The 14,473-nt window shown below is 47.1% G+C and overlaps 3 protein-coding genes across 4 annotated transcripts in view; 1 reads left to right on the forward strand and 2 right to left on the reverse strand.

The window, feature by feature from the left end:
• UFC1 (ubiquitin-fold modifier conjugating enzyme 1) overlaps nt 1–14,473 on the forward strand; it is a 428,252-nt gene that overhangs the window by 282,515 nt on the left and 131,264 nt on the right. The window lies entirely within an intron of this gene.
• TSTD1 (thiosulfate sulfurtransferase like domain containing 1) lies at nt 7,021–8,522 on the reverse strand. Its single transcript, XM_069070491.1, has 4 exons — nt 8,343–8,522; nt 8,124–8,252; nt 7,275–7,437; nt 7,021–7,178 (listed from the first exon to the last, which is right to left on the reverse strand). The coding sequence occupies exons 1-4, from the start codon at nt 8,437–8,439 to the stop codon at nt 7,130–7,132; spliced, it is 438 nt and encodes a 145-aa protein (XP_068926592.1). The 5' UTR covers nt 8,440–8,522; the 3' UTR covers nt 7,021–7,129.
• The window catches only part of USF1 (upstream transcription factor 1), a 6,087-nt gene continuing 571 nt past the window's right edge, over nt 8,958–14,473 (reverse strand). Inside the window, exons 2-11 of one of the 2 annotated variants that reach the window (XM_069070488.1) lie at nt 12,498–12,590; nt 12,258–12,307; nt 12,012–12,127; nt 11,571–11,672; nt 11,121–11,316; nt 10,762–10,849; nt 10,550–10,608; nt 10,320–10,414; nt 9,924–10,052; nt 8,958–9,705 (exon numbers count right to left, since the gene is read on the reverse strand). In XM_069070488.1, the coding sequence (XP_068926589.1) occupies nt 9,616–9,705; nt 9,924–10,052; nt 10,320–10,414; nt 10,550–10,608; nt 10,762–10,849; nt 11,121–11,316; nt 11,571–11,672; nt 12,012–12,127; nt 12,258–12,307; nt 12,498–12,505 (933 nt within the window). In that variant the 5' untranslated portion in view covers nt 12,506–12,590 and the 3' untranslated portion in view covers nt 8,958–9,615. Of the gene's footprint in view, nt 9,706–9,923; nt 10,053–10,319; nt 10,415–10,549; nt 10,609–10,761; nt 10,850–11,120; nt 11,317–11,570; nt 11,673–12,011; nt 12,128–12,257; nt 12,309–12,497; nt 12,591–14,473 lie in introns of those variants that run through there. The other variant, XM_069070489.1, reaches the window with a different exon arrangement.

Genomic DNA, 14,473 nt, shown 5'->3' on the forward strand with positions numbered 1-14,473 from the left:
GCCATGAATATAGACCTTTGTCAAAAGACAAAGTGATTGGGAGGGCTAGGTGGCTCAGGGAGTGGAGCAAACTGGCTCTGGGGTCAGGAGGACCTGAGTTCAAATCCTACCTCAGACACTTAACACTTACTAGCCTTTTAGGTAAATCACTTAACCCCAATTGTCCTGCCTTCCCCCCTCCAAAAAAAAAAAAAGTAAAAGACAAAGTGATGGAAAGATAGATGGAGCCCAATCATGTCCCCTACTTTATAATGTAATATAATGTTCATTATTATATTGAATGTGGTTCAAATTCAACAGGTCAAATCTGTGCCTGTAGTACCCCCCAAACCACAGTTTGCCAAGATGCCTAGCACACTGGGTAGCAAGATCCATGTAGCACCGGCAAACCCATGCCCACGGCCTGGAAGGCTTGATGGAACACCTGGAGAGGGTGTCCAAGGGACCAGTGCCTCCCGTTCCTCCTGGAGGAATGGAGGTAGCCTTTCCTTTGATGGTGCTGTTGCATTAGCACGAGAGAGGCAGAGGACAGAGACTCAAGTCATCAGGAGGACCCAGACCTGTATTGGGGGTGGGGATGGAAGCCTCCTTCCCAGTAGTACCTCTCCTTCCACCCTACCCCCAGCCTCTTTTTCCCGGCCTCTCAGTTGCTTGGAGCCCCCACTCCCAGGTCAGGAAGGGGCTGGACCCCGGAGCCGACATAGTCTGCCACCTAGAGAACCCCAGCTTCTTAACACTGTCATCTCCCCCCAAAGAAGAACCTATGCATTTGAGGCACATGCTGGCCTTGAGGAGGGGGAAGGGCTCTGAGTAGGCCTGGAGCATTTGGGGTCAGCAGGCTCCACCTCCTGTCCAACTGTCTCCCTTGCAGTTCTCTAATCAGTGGAGAGATTCCCACTTCATGGGCTCTGACCCCTAGCTTCTGTTTTCAGACTCTAGAAAGCCATGGCCTTGGATCATCTGAAGCTTAGTTCAGACAAAACCAGCCCTTGGGACACCCCTAGCATCAGGGTCCTGCCCCAGGGTCCAGGTCCATGAGCTTCCAGTGGGAAGCAAAGTCAGGAGACAGACTGGTGGGCAGACACAACACTGAGATGGTTTTCACTGAAAAAATGCATGGGAACTCAATCCAAATTCTTCTGCTCCTTTGGAGCTGGAGATCCCTCTTCCTAGAGCCCACCATATCCCACTAGGACACTAGGATATCTTTAAGAGCTGCCCATCTTCATCCTGTTCTTGGTCTCTTGGGTATTGCCTGAAATTTGAGACTTAGTGGGGAGGTAAATGTTCAAGAACCTCATGGAAGAATCAGCATCAGGTGCTCCTGTGCCCCTTCCATAAAGGTCATAAAGTCATAGTTCTTTAGCCCATCCCCACCCTTAACCTCCAGGGAGTTGGGGGAGTGATGGTATCCTCTGCTAACCTCTCAGGTCTTCTGTCTTTGGAAAGACTCCCCTCCTTATAGCCCCGTTATGGGGGGAAAAGAATGGAGGGATCCTGACCACAGGCCTATTGTTTCCTACCATGGAGAGAAAACCATATATATGACTCAGTTTGGAGACTAGGTCTGTGGTTGTAGGGGGTGATTTGAAATAAAATAAAAGATGTATATTTTCATATATGTCAAATGATTCCTCTTTACTCAAATTGTTGGGGTGAGAGAAAATGATTTGGCCAGTTAGTGATTTTTGTATCCATGCTCACTTGGCCCAACAGGCAATTAAACAGCAGTAATCACACTGCAATGGAGAATGCAGATTTCTATGTTCCATCTCATTATATACTTCCAGAAGCAGGCTCAGTAAATATCCCCATGGGCCCCCTGCACACACTGTCAGGATCGGGTCCTCAATGGTCACCCAGTACACAGGCATATACAATTATTTACTTTTCTCCCTCATTTGAATGTGAGCATCTTGAAGGCAGGGACCATTTAAACATTTTCTTTGCATCACTGTTGTTTAACACAGTGCCTGGCATATAGTAAGTACATAATAAATGCTTAATGCCTTATCTATATACTATTGTAACTCAGCTTTGGCACATACTCAGTTCACCAAAGATAGAAGTGTCCATGTGGGAGATGGCAAGGAGAAAGACATCCTTCATTTCTCTACCATGTGGTTGGGAACAACTTCTTTCCCATTGGCTGTGTAGCCAGAATAGACTGTATCTTTAAAACTATCTGACTGGGATTGTCTTGCTCTCTTTTTTTTTCTGGCCTTGTCTAGGGGGACCCTGAGACACCTTAGACACCAAACATTGACCTGGGTGTGTGTTTGGAGAAGGGCTATTTCCCACCCATCTTTTCCTTTTAGATCCTGTTGGCCCTAAGAGTTGAGCTTGAGATTTTGGTCTGTTTCATTAGTCTTTTTGAGTGTGGAGCACAGGTGGTGGAGTTTAAGTGTGTTTGGAACCCAGGATTCTGAGTTGGATGTTGCTTTCAGCTAAAGAGATAAAATGTAACACTTGGCCTTCAGGGCCATGGAAGTCACTGTTACAGTATCAATCAGTCAATCACTGATCAGTCAGCAAGCTTCTATTGAGAGCCTACTCTGTGCCAGGAACTGTGTAATGTGGGAAGGGGGGACTACACAAATGTGAAACAATCTACCCTCATGGAGTTTACATTCTATTGCTCACTACTCTTTGGGTACAATCATTCAACCAACTTTGAATCCCCCTAATCTAATTTATGTCCCTGTATATTGACCAAAAAGATGTCATGAGGTATCTTTTCTTGCTTCCACCTTCTCCACATATGTTTTTCAATTCTGATTTGGCCGATGAGGTCCCTGTCCAGCCACACCCTCTTTAGACGGTTCCTTCATTTCTATTTTCCTGCAATTATTTGTTGAATTGCGATCTTACATGCCTCTTGAAGACAGCTGTAGAATCTTATGGTGTGAAGTCTTGCTCTTTCTCTCAACTATGAAATCTCTTGTGCATAAATCCAGGGTTCATGTTGGATAATGGTCCAGTTTTCCACTTTTTCTAAAATAAAATCAAGAATAGAATTGCAAAGAAAGCTAATGATACTGAAAAGTAGTTATCAAAATATTTTTTTTAATAAGTTAATTTACTGTAGTCTCCTTGGGGACAGGGATTATCTTTCTGTAAGTGTATCAGTAGTACTTAGCAAAGTATTTGGCAGATAGTAAGGGCAGCTAGGTGGCACAGGGGATAGAGTGCCAGGCCAGGAGTCAGGAAGACTCATCTTCATGGGTTCAAAACATCAGACACTTACTAGCTGTGTGACCCTGGGCAAGTCATTTAACCCTGCTTGCCTCAGTTTCCTCATTTGTAAAACAAGCCAGAGAAGGAAATGGCAAACTTTTCTAGTATCTTTGCCAAGAAAACCCCAAATGGAGTCATTGGACATGACTGAATAACAACAAAGCATTTAGCAAATGCTGTTTTCATTCCTTTACTTATTCACATTTTATTATCAAGTAAAATAATATTTGTAAAGCACTTAGCACAGTACCTGGCACATTGTAGACTCTTAATCCTTCCCTTCATACCTAGGTCAAACTTACGCAATTGCATTAAGATCTGTAGGTCACCTACCATGCATTTGTATTCATTAGGAGCTGAGATCAGGTGTTTTATTGCTGCCATTTTTCTTGGATATATTAGCATCTGTAAATGACTGATCTTCTTCACTGATAGTCTTCTTCCTGGGTTGTACTATTACAACTCTGTGAAATTTAGCTTGAAGGAATTATGTGGGCAGTTTTATGCCACCCTCTCATTTTGAGTGTAAAGTCTTCTTGTTAAGATTAAAGATCCAGTTCCACAATTATTTACTGAGCTGCAAACATAATAGAAGATCTGGAGTGGGGAAGAGGAGGCTGGAGGTATTCCAAGGAAGGAGAACAGTATGTGTAAAGGCACAAAGGTAAAAATGGGCATTGAATTGGGAAAGAAAGGAAATCTACACCGCTGGAACAGAGGGTTGATGTTGGGGAGTAATGGGAGATAAGGTTAAATAAAGAAGCTGGAGCCAAATTTTGAATTTGGCTTTGAATAATAGACTAAGAATTTAGACTTGAGTGGTATAATGCAGACAGTGCTGGACAGGGAGCCTGGGCTCAAATCTGTGTCCACACACTTCCTACTAACCATATGACCACATTCAAGTCACTTACCTCCTATGAGTCTGAGTTTTCTCATCTATAAAAAAACAGGTTACAAATGCCTGTAGTATCTACCTCACATCATTATTGTGAAAATCAATTGGTATGTTTGCAAACATTAAAATGATGTATAAAATCAGCTATTTTAAACAATAGGCAATATAGAACTATACCTTTTTTTCCCCATAGGATTATTGTTAGGATCAAATGAAATATTTGTAAAAAGCTTTTAGCACAGTGCCTGGTATGTGGTAGGCATTATATATATGTTTATTCCCATCCCCCCACTGTAGTAACAGGAAAAGGATGTTGCAGGAAAATTAGTCTGGCAGTGATTTCAGTGATAGATGAGAATGGGAAGATCTTGCAGACAGAAAAAACAGCTAGGAAGCTGGCACCAAAAAATCAGGTATGAGTTGATAGGGGCCTAATCTGGGAAGTATGAAGGAAGGAAATCTCAGGAAACTTTGGAACAGACAAGGATAGATGGAGAAGTGGAGAGCTGAAGTACATTATATTTGGAAAGCCCAGAGCTGATGTTTTTCATTATTGTCCCATAGGGGAGCTTGTTGTCTCTTTCCTCATTCTTGAAGGGGACCATGACATGCAGGTGATACCATGACTTGCAAGTGAATTGGATTTAAGTGAGGCAGGGCTGTGCAAAGTCACCCGCCTCACTTTCTTCTCAGAACCATCTGGGTCCAGTGGCTAGCTATGAATCAGGCAGGACAACTGGAGATGGACATGCCATAGGGGAGGCAAAAAAGGGCCCAAACGCTTACAGAATAAGAAAATGTTACAGGTTTAACATTTTCAGCAGCCATAGGGGTCTGTTTGCAATGGCAAGGATATAATTATAGCTAGGGAATATGAACATTTTGGCCCAATCACCTTGGTTCTGGGACTTTCTCTAACCATGCTCAAGATGCATAGGTAATTAAAAAGAAGGGGTTGCAAGTATTTGCAGGTCATGAATGAAGAAAGTAAGAAAATATGCTAGGATTTAAACAAGAGACAATATTAGATATCAGGGAGAACATTACAGCAATGACAGAATCAGAGAGAAACTTTTGGCATCTTCTCTGCAGTTATTTCAAGCCTAAAAAACCCTTTACTTAGGGCAGGTCAGGAGCTGTCTTATTTAAGGGTAGGGAGGAAGATCTTATGATCTCTGGAAGAGCCAGATGGTGATGTAGTATGTGGAAAGTGTGCTGGACGTTGAATTAGAAAACCTGGGCTCAAATTCTGACTTAAGGTTGTGACTGTGTATGTCACTTAGCCCAACCTATTTCCACATGTGTAAAATGAGGGTTTGGGGCCCAAAGGTCTTTGAGGTCCCTTTCATTTCTCCATCTGGGATCTTGTGATATAATGTGATTAGTCAGAGGCAAGAGAGTTATGTGACAAGGAAAATGAGAGGTCCACAGGAATAGAATTTCCTTCTTCATCAGTGTGAGAAAGCTTCCAGAAAACAGTAAATTTAAAAGGCACCAAGGAAAAAGAGGAAGAGGCCCCAGAATAAAGGAGTCTGATGTGGTGGAAGAAGCACCAGATTATATTATAGTCATGAGATTTGGTCCCAGACCACATTTACCTTATTTACCTCTGTGACCTTGGGCAAAGCACTCCTATTCTCCTGAGTCTCAGTTTCCTCACCCATAAAATGGGGATAACAATACTTGCATATAACATCTTTCACAGGGTTTGCGTGAGAACACTGTATAAATCTTAAAACTCCATAAAAATGTGGTCATTATGCAAGGGAGAAGAGATAAAAGGGACACAAGACAAAGGGAAATCAATGATTAGATTGCACCCCTCACCCAGACTTCTTTACATGTAAAAGGAAGAAATGTTTAAAGACAAAATAGTTTGGGGATTGTATTATACATAATACCTGCTGAACTTCAGAGGTATTACTGGAACTTGAGGCCTATTTTCGTACCACAGGAGTTCAATCCTAGTAACAGCCCCTTTTACCTTTGAAACATGTTTGTGTGTACATATGTAGGTGTGTGTATATGTATGTATACACACATATACATATATACATGTTTTGTTATTCAGTCATTTCAGTCGTGTCAAACTATTTGTGACCCCATTTGGGATTACTTGGCAAAAATACTGCAGCAGTTTGCCATTCCCTTTTCCAGCTCATTTTACAAATGAGGAAACTGAGGCAAACAATTAAGTGACTTGCCCAGGGTCACACAGCTAGTGTGACTGAGGCTGGATTTTAACTCAGGAAGAAGAATCTTCCTGACTCCAGGGTCAGCACTCTGTCCACTGTGCCACCTAGCTGCCATATCTATCTATCTATCTATCTGTCTGTCTGTCTGTCTGTCTGTCTGTCTATCTATCTATGTGTAAGTATGTGGAGAGAATTGGCAGTGGGGGGAAGCAGGTGGGTGACATAGTGGCTGGAGCACTGGGCTTGGGATTAGGAACCATTCTATTATTTTGTCAAGAAAACCCCAAAATGGGATCACAAAGAGTGGGACATGACTGAACTCCACACACCACACACACCAAAAGTGGAAATAACTATATATACCCCAATTTACATATATATGCAAATGTGTATGTATCCATGCATATATACATACACACATATGTGTTCTATCAGTATCTATCTGGAGGCATTACTTTTTCAGCCAATGGAGAGGAATCTGAATTGAAGCAGCAGTGCTTAGGGAGCAATCATCACACCTCTCAAGGAACTTTATATGTGTATGCATGGATTTGAAAGAATGAAGGAAGCAGGAAGAGGCAAACAGCCTAGAGCGGGACTGTGGAAAGAGTAATGTCTACTTTACAATTAACACCAGGGTTGGAACAATGACCAAGGATTGGTCTTAATAACAGACTAAACATTTGGAGGTTTTCCCATTAATACTCTTTATTAGGTTACTTTGTGGGAACAGCACTGTACCCATATACAGAAAGGTTACTGAGGGAGGGAAGGAGGTATCAGTGTTCCTTCCTCCTAACTAACCCTCCTTGGCTTGCCATGCCCTATAGGCATCTTCATAATTAGCCCTGTGGAAAGAAAATGACATGAGTGAGAGGGAAGGGAGTATGGAAAAACACCAGCCCAATGGTCCTCACTTCTTCCCCTGTACCCTTGTCCCATACCCCAAATATTCAAGCTCCCTGGCTGTCTGCATGGCATGACACTCATTGCTGCCAATCTGGCAGAAGAAGACTAGGTTCTCTTCTTCTGGTATTGGCTTCTCTGCAAAGTATGTAGCCTGGAAATCAGCTGGCTCCATCCGCAGGGCATTCTCCAGTTCTGACACTGGGAAGGAAGAAGACGTGGTGAGAGAATGAAGAGCTAAGCAAGGAGGGGCCAGATCATTTCTCCCGATGGCAATCCCAGGCCTCAAAATTCATATTCCCATTGTCTCTCTCTCTCTCCACATACAAATACACACCTATGTATGTACACACATACATACGTACACATATATACAATATGAAAAACAGGCTCCCACTACAGACAGGCATTGATTCCAAGATAACTGGCTCCTCAGGGAAAAGCAATCTGCGCATCTCTGCAGGGCCTTTTTTATTCATCTTGTGAACATAATTCCCCCCTTCCCCCCCCCCCCCCCCCCCCGGGGCGGGGGGGGGGGTAGGGGCCCCCCCCCCCCCCTATTACTCTTGTGAACCTCCCCCCCCCCCTCCCCCCCCCCCGCCCCCGCGGGCAGGTGGGCAGATTCTCTCCCACTCACCTCAACTTCATTCGCCTCCGCAAGGCAGCCTCCCCCGCACTGCGCGGCCATTGCGGGTACCATCCGGTCCCCCGCCCTGCATCGCTGGCCGCTACGGGGGCGCCGTCCTCCACCCTCCCCCACCCCACACTGCGCAGCCCCCGTCCGCCCCCCGCCCCGCAACGCCCTGCAGGGCCGATGCGGGCGCAGCTCCCTGCACCTCGCTGCACCACCCCACACTGGCCCTGCTCGGGCGTGGCTGCCTCCATACCAGGGATGTTGAGCGCTCCGGGGATGGTCCCCGCCGCCGACTCCTCCCGAGAGCGCACATCGATGAGCCGGACCCGGTCCCGGTCGGTGGCCAGGATGGAGCGGAGCTCCGGCAGCGATATGGCCGGGGCTGAAGCGGGGGCAGAGGAAAGGGGGTGGTGAGCATCCTCCTCGTACCGGCCCGCCCCCGGCCCGGCTCGGGGCCATTATCGCACGTTACCTCGGCTCATGTTACGGACCTCCATCGCGCAGTGGCCCCCCTCCGGGAGGGCGAAGGGCCCGGCCTCGATGCCCCCACCATTACCGTTCGGCAGCATCTTTGCTCAGGACTGCAGCCGATGGAACCGGAAGAGCCCCTAGGATTCTCACTGCCCGGCTAAGCTCCGCCCCCGTCCCCATGGAAACGGGAGCCAAGGCACTGCAGCCTCCTCACTGGGCAAGCTCCCGGCCCGGGGCGGGGGTCATTGGCGCAGAGGACCTCGCCTGGGAATGAGCCTCCGAGACTCTCCGAAGCCCTTCCCATTATCCGGAAGAGTACACAGAGGCCTGGGGTTAAGGGACCGGCCCAAGGTCACCCGGAGCTGCGGCCCCACTGGAACTACAAGCCAGGTACTTTGGCACCAGAGCCAGTCTTCCCCATCGTCTTTGCTGGCCCCACAAGACATCTTTGTATTCTCAAGTACTGGGCCCAAGTAGCAAGGTTAACAGCTGCAGCAGGCACCTGCACTCCGCCACCATCAGGGGAGGGGTCCATATGACCCCCTAATCCCATCAATCTCCCCACTCTTAGCCCTCCCCCTCCCACCCCATCACCCCACAGAACACTAGAGACAACTGTGGCTCTGAACAATTTTATCTTTCTCTAAAAAAAAAAAAAAAGAAAAAAGGGGGGAACCCCAAGAGGAAGAACAAAGAACAGCACCTTTGTCTGTTCCTGCCCCCATCCCAGAGATTTCTGGGCCCTAATTCATTTTCCAGCTCTAACATTCAGTACCTCAGCTCCCCCACCCTTGCTAAAGCCTGTCCCCTTGGGGGACTCAATCTCAGGAACCTTAGAGCTTCCAACTGTTCCTCCCCTACAGGTCAGAGAAGGGAAGGCTCCAGTTCTCAAATGCAGCCCAGAGAGAATTAATTACCACCTGTCCATCTCTAGCTACACGCTCAGTGGAGTCACATAACAGGCCATGAGTGTGTGATACCCAGAGTAGAAATAGCACATGCATGTGCAAGACAAGCACAAGGGCCTGGGGAGAAGGGGGAGAAAAGGAAGGCTGTTTGCAGGGATGTGCCTGTCCTTTTGCGCCACACTCAAAGCTGAAGGCCAAGGGCGTCACGGGGCCAGTTCCTTCAGGTGCTTCAGCAACTCTCACTGCTCCACTCCTTGTTAGGGCAGCGGGAGGAGGAGGTACAGGTTAAGTCCAGTGCTCCTGGGCTGCCAGCAGTCCTAGGGAAGGGGCTCTGATGCCCAAGCCTGATGTAAAATTCCCCAGGGTTTAATTAGCATCGTTCTTGATGACAACCTCGACTCCATGATGTCGCAACTGAGCTCGTAGCAAGAGATTTTTATTCTTCAGATCTTCCACCTGGACAGGTGAGAGGGAAGTTAAAGGGGAACTCCGAGCACTTTGCCTGTTCATTCGAAGGAGGCCTTCACACTGGCAGACCAAAATGAAGGTGAGGAAAACCAACTCCCCTCAAGCCCAACACAAGAACGTCCTGAACCCTCCAGTATCTGCCTTTGGAGGTCTGGGTCAGACAGGGACAAGGCGAGGGAGAGGACCTGTCATGCTGGACGTCTGACCTGTTGCCGAAGGACTTTGTTGTCCAGCTGCAGCTGATCCAGTCCTTGCAATTCCTCTGACAAACGATGGTTGCTCTGTCGGAGTTCCTGGATATAATCACAGGCTTTGGACAGGATGCCACCTTTACTCTGCAGAAAACAAAGGATTCCTTTTAGGACGTCTGGTTTCAGGGTGACTTAGTGAGGCCCTGTCTGCTGAGAACCACTCCCTATTTTGGAACTTGGGCTGGAGTACGAGGGGGAGCAGCTACACTAGACCCAGGAATACAAACTTCCCTCCTAACCTATGCTTCACGAGGAAAACAGGGCCATCTGTCAAAGTGGCCCTGGAACCCTACCACCTCTATTACCATTACCAGGAAAAGCCCAGAACATCTAGCAGGGTCTCCCCCTAACCTGGCCAGACTTGGTGTTCTCCATGGAACAATCTGGGATGATCTTCGACAGTTGCACAATCCAGTTATTGATTTTGTCTCTGCGGCGGCGCTCCACTGAAATTTGGAGAAGGCAGGATGATTTAGGGAGCACCTGCAAGGTAAAGCTATCTGGCCACATTCCCCCCTCCCCCAACTGTAACTGACAGTCAAGTCCTAGCCTCATCCACCTGAGTTACCCACTCCAAGTACCTTCATTGTGCTGGGCTCTTCGTTTCTCATCTCGAGTTGTCCGAGGAGCTTCTGATTTCCTAAAAATAAATCGTGGGGTGACCACAGTGAGAGGAGAACAGTAACACACAAGATGGGAAAGACATTTTAGGGTGAGGGATTTACACATGGAAATTGGAGGGATGGGGAGCAGGGTAACTCACAAGAAATGAAGAGAGGCAAGGGTCACTCACGGAGAGTAGGGGTGCGTCCTGGGAGCAATGGAGCGCTGGGTTCCCCCCTGTAGCACTTCTTGGGGTGACATCATCACAAAGAACTGACCTGGAAAAGGAACATAGAAAGGGGTTACATAAGGTCAAGGGACATGACCTTATCAAGTTCTCTATCAAAAAGGTAAAACCACCTTTCCTTACACAGCTGGATCAATGTGCTCTAATAGTGCATCATGTGCCGGAAACCCACCTTCACCTCATTAGTACTGGGAAGCAGGGATACCCAGCTGTGGCACCTCTCTCCCATCTCCCACACCTTACAGCTCCTGCTGGCACCCTCTCTTACTCACCCACCACTAGGATGTTATATCATGTCTCACCAGTTCCAGGAGGAGTAGCTTGTCCCAATAGTGCCTCAGAGCCTTGGGTGGTGACAACAGTAGCTGTGCTCCCTGCACCTGCCCCCCCAGCCCCTTCCCCAACTGCTGTACTGGGGAAGTAGGTGTAGTGTGTTTCTGTGGCTGCCCCCTCCGTCTCCACTGCATCTTCACTGGTAAATGCCCCCTGGATGACTGCCTAGGGAAGGGTTCAAAGGACAGATTTTAATCACAGTTCTCTCCATCTGCCACAAAATCCTTAGGATTCCAACACCTCACAGGTATACACTCCTGGTATGTACCCTTGTTACCTAGGACTAGAGTAACCCCAGCCCCCCCTTCCTTTTGAATCTAAGGCCCCTTCCCCGGGATGTCTGTCCCATCTTACTGGTCAATCCTCATCTCACCTTTCTCAGAGCCAAGCCTGCTCCCCAAGCTCATATTCCTTCCTACCTGGGTCATAGACTGGGCGGCAGGATAGCCGCTGATGGCACCAGTGCCTTCAGTCTGGCCATCCAGCTGCCCCTCAGCCACCTGGATCACTCTGTACATCACCTGGGAGAAGGGGAAAGACAGGGAAAAAAAGTAACTACTGTGAACCTCAAGGAGTTCCTGAAAGGGGCCAAGGAAGAAGGGGGTCCTCAGAGAAACAAATGAGGGGGGTCCTCAGAGAAACAAATGAGGGAGCTCCATCTCCTTTACCCCTTCCACAAAAACTTGGCACAATGAGTAGCTCACAGCTCAGGAAATTTAGTTTTTCTCAAATCAGAATTTCCCTTAGTTCAGTACAGTAACATTCTTTACCCATGTAAGATCTCTCCAACCCATATTTAACTGCCTCCCCCAACCCAGACCCCATGGCATTTCTGTGGCTCCTTGGGGGCCCCCCCTTACCTGGCCCCCATTCTCAGTTCGGAAGACGTACTTGACGTTGGGGTCAGGGAAGGTGGCAGCTGACTGAATGCTGGCGATGGCCACACTGGTCGGATCTTCACCAGTTGCCACTGCACCTGAGACAATGGAGTAGCAGGAGAAGGCTTCATAAATTCTCTGAGCCTTTCCTGCTATTCACATCACACAGAGAAAGATGACTTGGTGGGAATGCTGTTCCCATTTCTGATCCTCTGAGCCACCACTTACCTTCCTGAATCTGCACAGTCCCCTCCTCTGTCTCAGCTGCTTTTTGCTGCCTATTATGGGGGGAACAAGATGGAAAAACATGGGGGAGAAGCAGTGAGCAGCAAGTTCAGGCCCTGGTACCTCCTGGCACTCACATTCAATGGCACTTTCAGCACAGAACAGCTGGGATTAAGATTCAGGAGCCTACACACCAGGTTAGGCCTTAGAGGGAGCTCCCCTCCTATCCCACCCTTAACTCACCCCTTCATCTCTCTGCCAGGGGGCACATCCGAAGGCTTGTTCTTTTGTTTAAAGTCTTTGTACCTCCTGCCTCACAATGCTGCCTTGTAAATCCTGGGAGGGAACAGGGAAAAGGGAAAGGAGAGAACAAGACAACTTACTATTAAGTCATGGACCTGAGTAGGCCCTTTTTTCAGGGGTCCAATGTTTACAAATAATCATGTGTTAAAAACAAGCTGTTCATCTGGCAGATATCATTTTCAATAAACCTCCCTTTCCTAACTCCCAAGAGTTGATGTAGTGGGTAGGATGACCATTTTGTGTACAAAGTCATCCTTCTGGCTCTGACTCAAGTGGGTAGGGTTATCTGGAGAGATGGACATGAAAGTTTGTACACAATGGCTTTCCTAGATGTATTATTAACATTATTTTGCTTTGCTAAGACAGCAGTTTCATGGGGATCAATTACAGACAGACATGGCCATCCTGGCAAAACATCAGCACCAATATAAAGAAGTAATGATTTGGTACTGTTTCCTGAGGCTACTTTAGAGGTACACACTGATTTAGACTTTGGCTCTACTTGGCAACCATGACAGCCCACTTAGAGAAATCTTTCTTTCTCTCTAGGGTAGGGAAATTGAGTTGCAGTAGCAGAAAACAAAGACCAGGCTGAGTTTTCTTTCAGTTCTCTCCCAAAGGCTTTAGGTTAGAGTTTCTAGGATCAAACCATTTGAGAAACAATCTTGTGCCTGAGCATCATCAGCATGCTGAAATTTCCCTCTCCCTTTATTCACCAAAGTCTTCTTTTTTGCTTGATAGGTTTGGCAATTATGATGTTGCTATGGTAATACCATAAAAAATGCTTTATTCAGAGAATGAATTTCAGGACACCTTAAGGCTCTACTCTTCTCTGAAACAGAAGGGGACCAGGGTAAAAATATACCTACAGGCTATGCTAGGACCCTCAAATCCTTCTGGTTCTCAGCTTTGGAAGAGAAATAAAGGACTACCCAGACACAGATGGCACCACCAAATCCAGGCATTTAACAGCTTCTACTAGGAAGATTATGATTTATAAATTCAACCCCCTTTCAACAAAACAAGGTCCCTAACCCAAATAAGAGATATAATAACACACCTTCCTCCCTTCTTTGCACAAGGAGGGGACTGTGGGTATGGAATACTGTAGATAACATATTTTTTTTTCCAATGTGTCATCTAGTTTTGATGAACTGGTTTTCCCCCTCCTTTTTATACTATGTTTATAAGGCATGGCTTTCTGAGAGGAACAGAGGGGAGGGATACTCTTGAGAAATGTAGGCCAGAGGACAGTTTCCAAAGCCAAGAAAAAGTGGTTAAAAAAGGGAACTGAGAAGTGAAAGTGAAACCTGAAAAGGAAGTAAGGGGGGGGGGGTGGAGAGGGAGAGAAAGAGAAGGGGGAAATAATGGGAAGGCAGGGAGTTTTTCCAACCAAAGGAGAAAGTTTGCCCAAATGCTTTCAAGTTCTCTCTCCAAGGCACACTGTCCTAACTTCTGGGGTAGTCAGTAGGGGAAGGAAGAGGACTGGAACACAGCAACAGCTCACCAAGTCTCTGCCACCCACACATACCAGAGCAACTGAGGGCACCAGAGGAAGGTCAGGGCCCAACTGGAGAGACGTTAATTACTGTAAGAGAAATGGTAATGGCTGGACACCAGAAAGTGCTCCCCATCAGACAGAGCTGCATGTGGCACAGGTTGGGGGCTCCAGGGAGCTGTGGAATGTACTCAGGACAGAACAGAAGGGAATTGGGCTTGTCAACCTGGTCAGGCTTCCTAAGAAACTTAAGAGTACAGGAAATGGAAAGCAGACTGCCTACTAAGGTTATAAACACAGGGACAGAACTCAGAAGCCAACACTTCCAGCCTGAAAACCTGCCCTCCCTCCTCCAACGGGAGGACCTTCTATCCCTTTCACCCCCTCCCTCCTGTCTCTCGCCCTTTCCTCTCTCCCC

Source organism: Petaurus breviceps, unplaced genomic scaffold (assembly GCF_028583685.1).
Source record: "Petaurus breviceps papuanus isolate PSGF00001 unplaced genomic scaffold, PetGlider_PUasm1.0 90808, whole genome shotgun sequence".
NCBI classification, from domain to species: domain Eukaryota; kingdom Metazoa; phylum Chordata; class Mammalia; order Diprotodontia; family Petauridae; genus Petaurus; species Petaurus breviceps.

What these genes read in the sequence shown, in the direction of transcription:
- TSTD1 (XM_069070491.1), bottom strand. Translation starts at nt 8,439, where the DNA reads ATGCTGCCGAACGGTAATGGTGGGGGCATCGAGGCCGGGCCCTTCGCC. An exon ending in CGGAGCGCTCAACATCCCTG is followed by an intron (nt 7,438 to 8,123) that starts GTATGGAGGCAG and finishes CTTCCTTCCCAG; the next exon opens with TGTCAGAACTGGAGAATGCC. An exon ending in AGGGAGCTTGAATATTTGGG is followed by an intron (nt 7,179 to 7,274) that starts GTATGGGACAAG and finishes TTCTTTCCACAG; the next exon opens with GGCTAATTATGAAGATGCCT.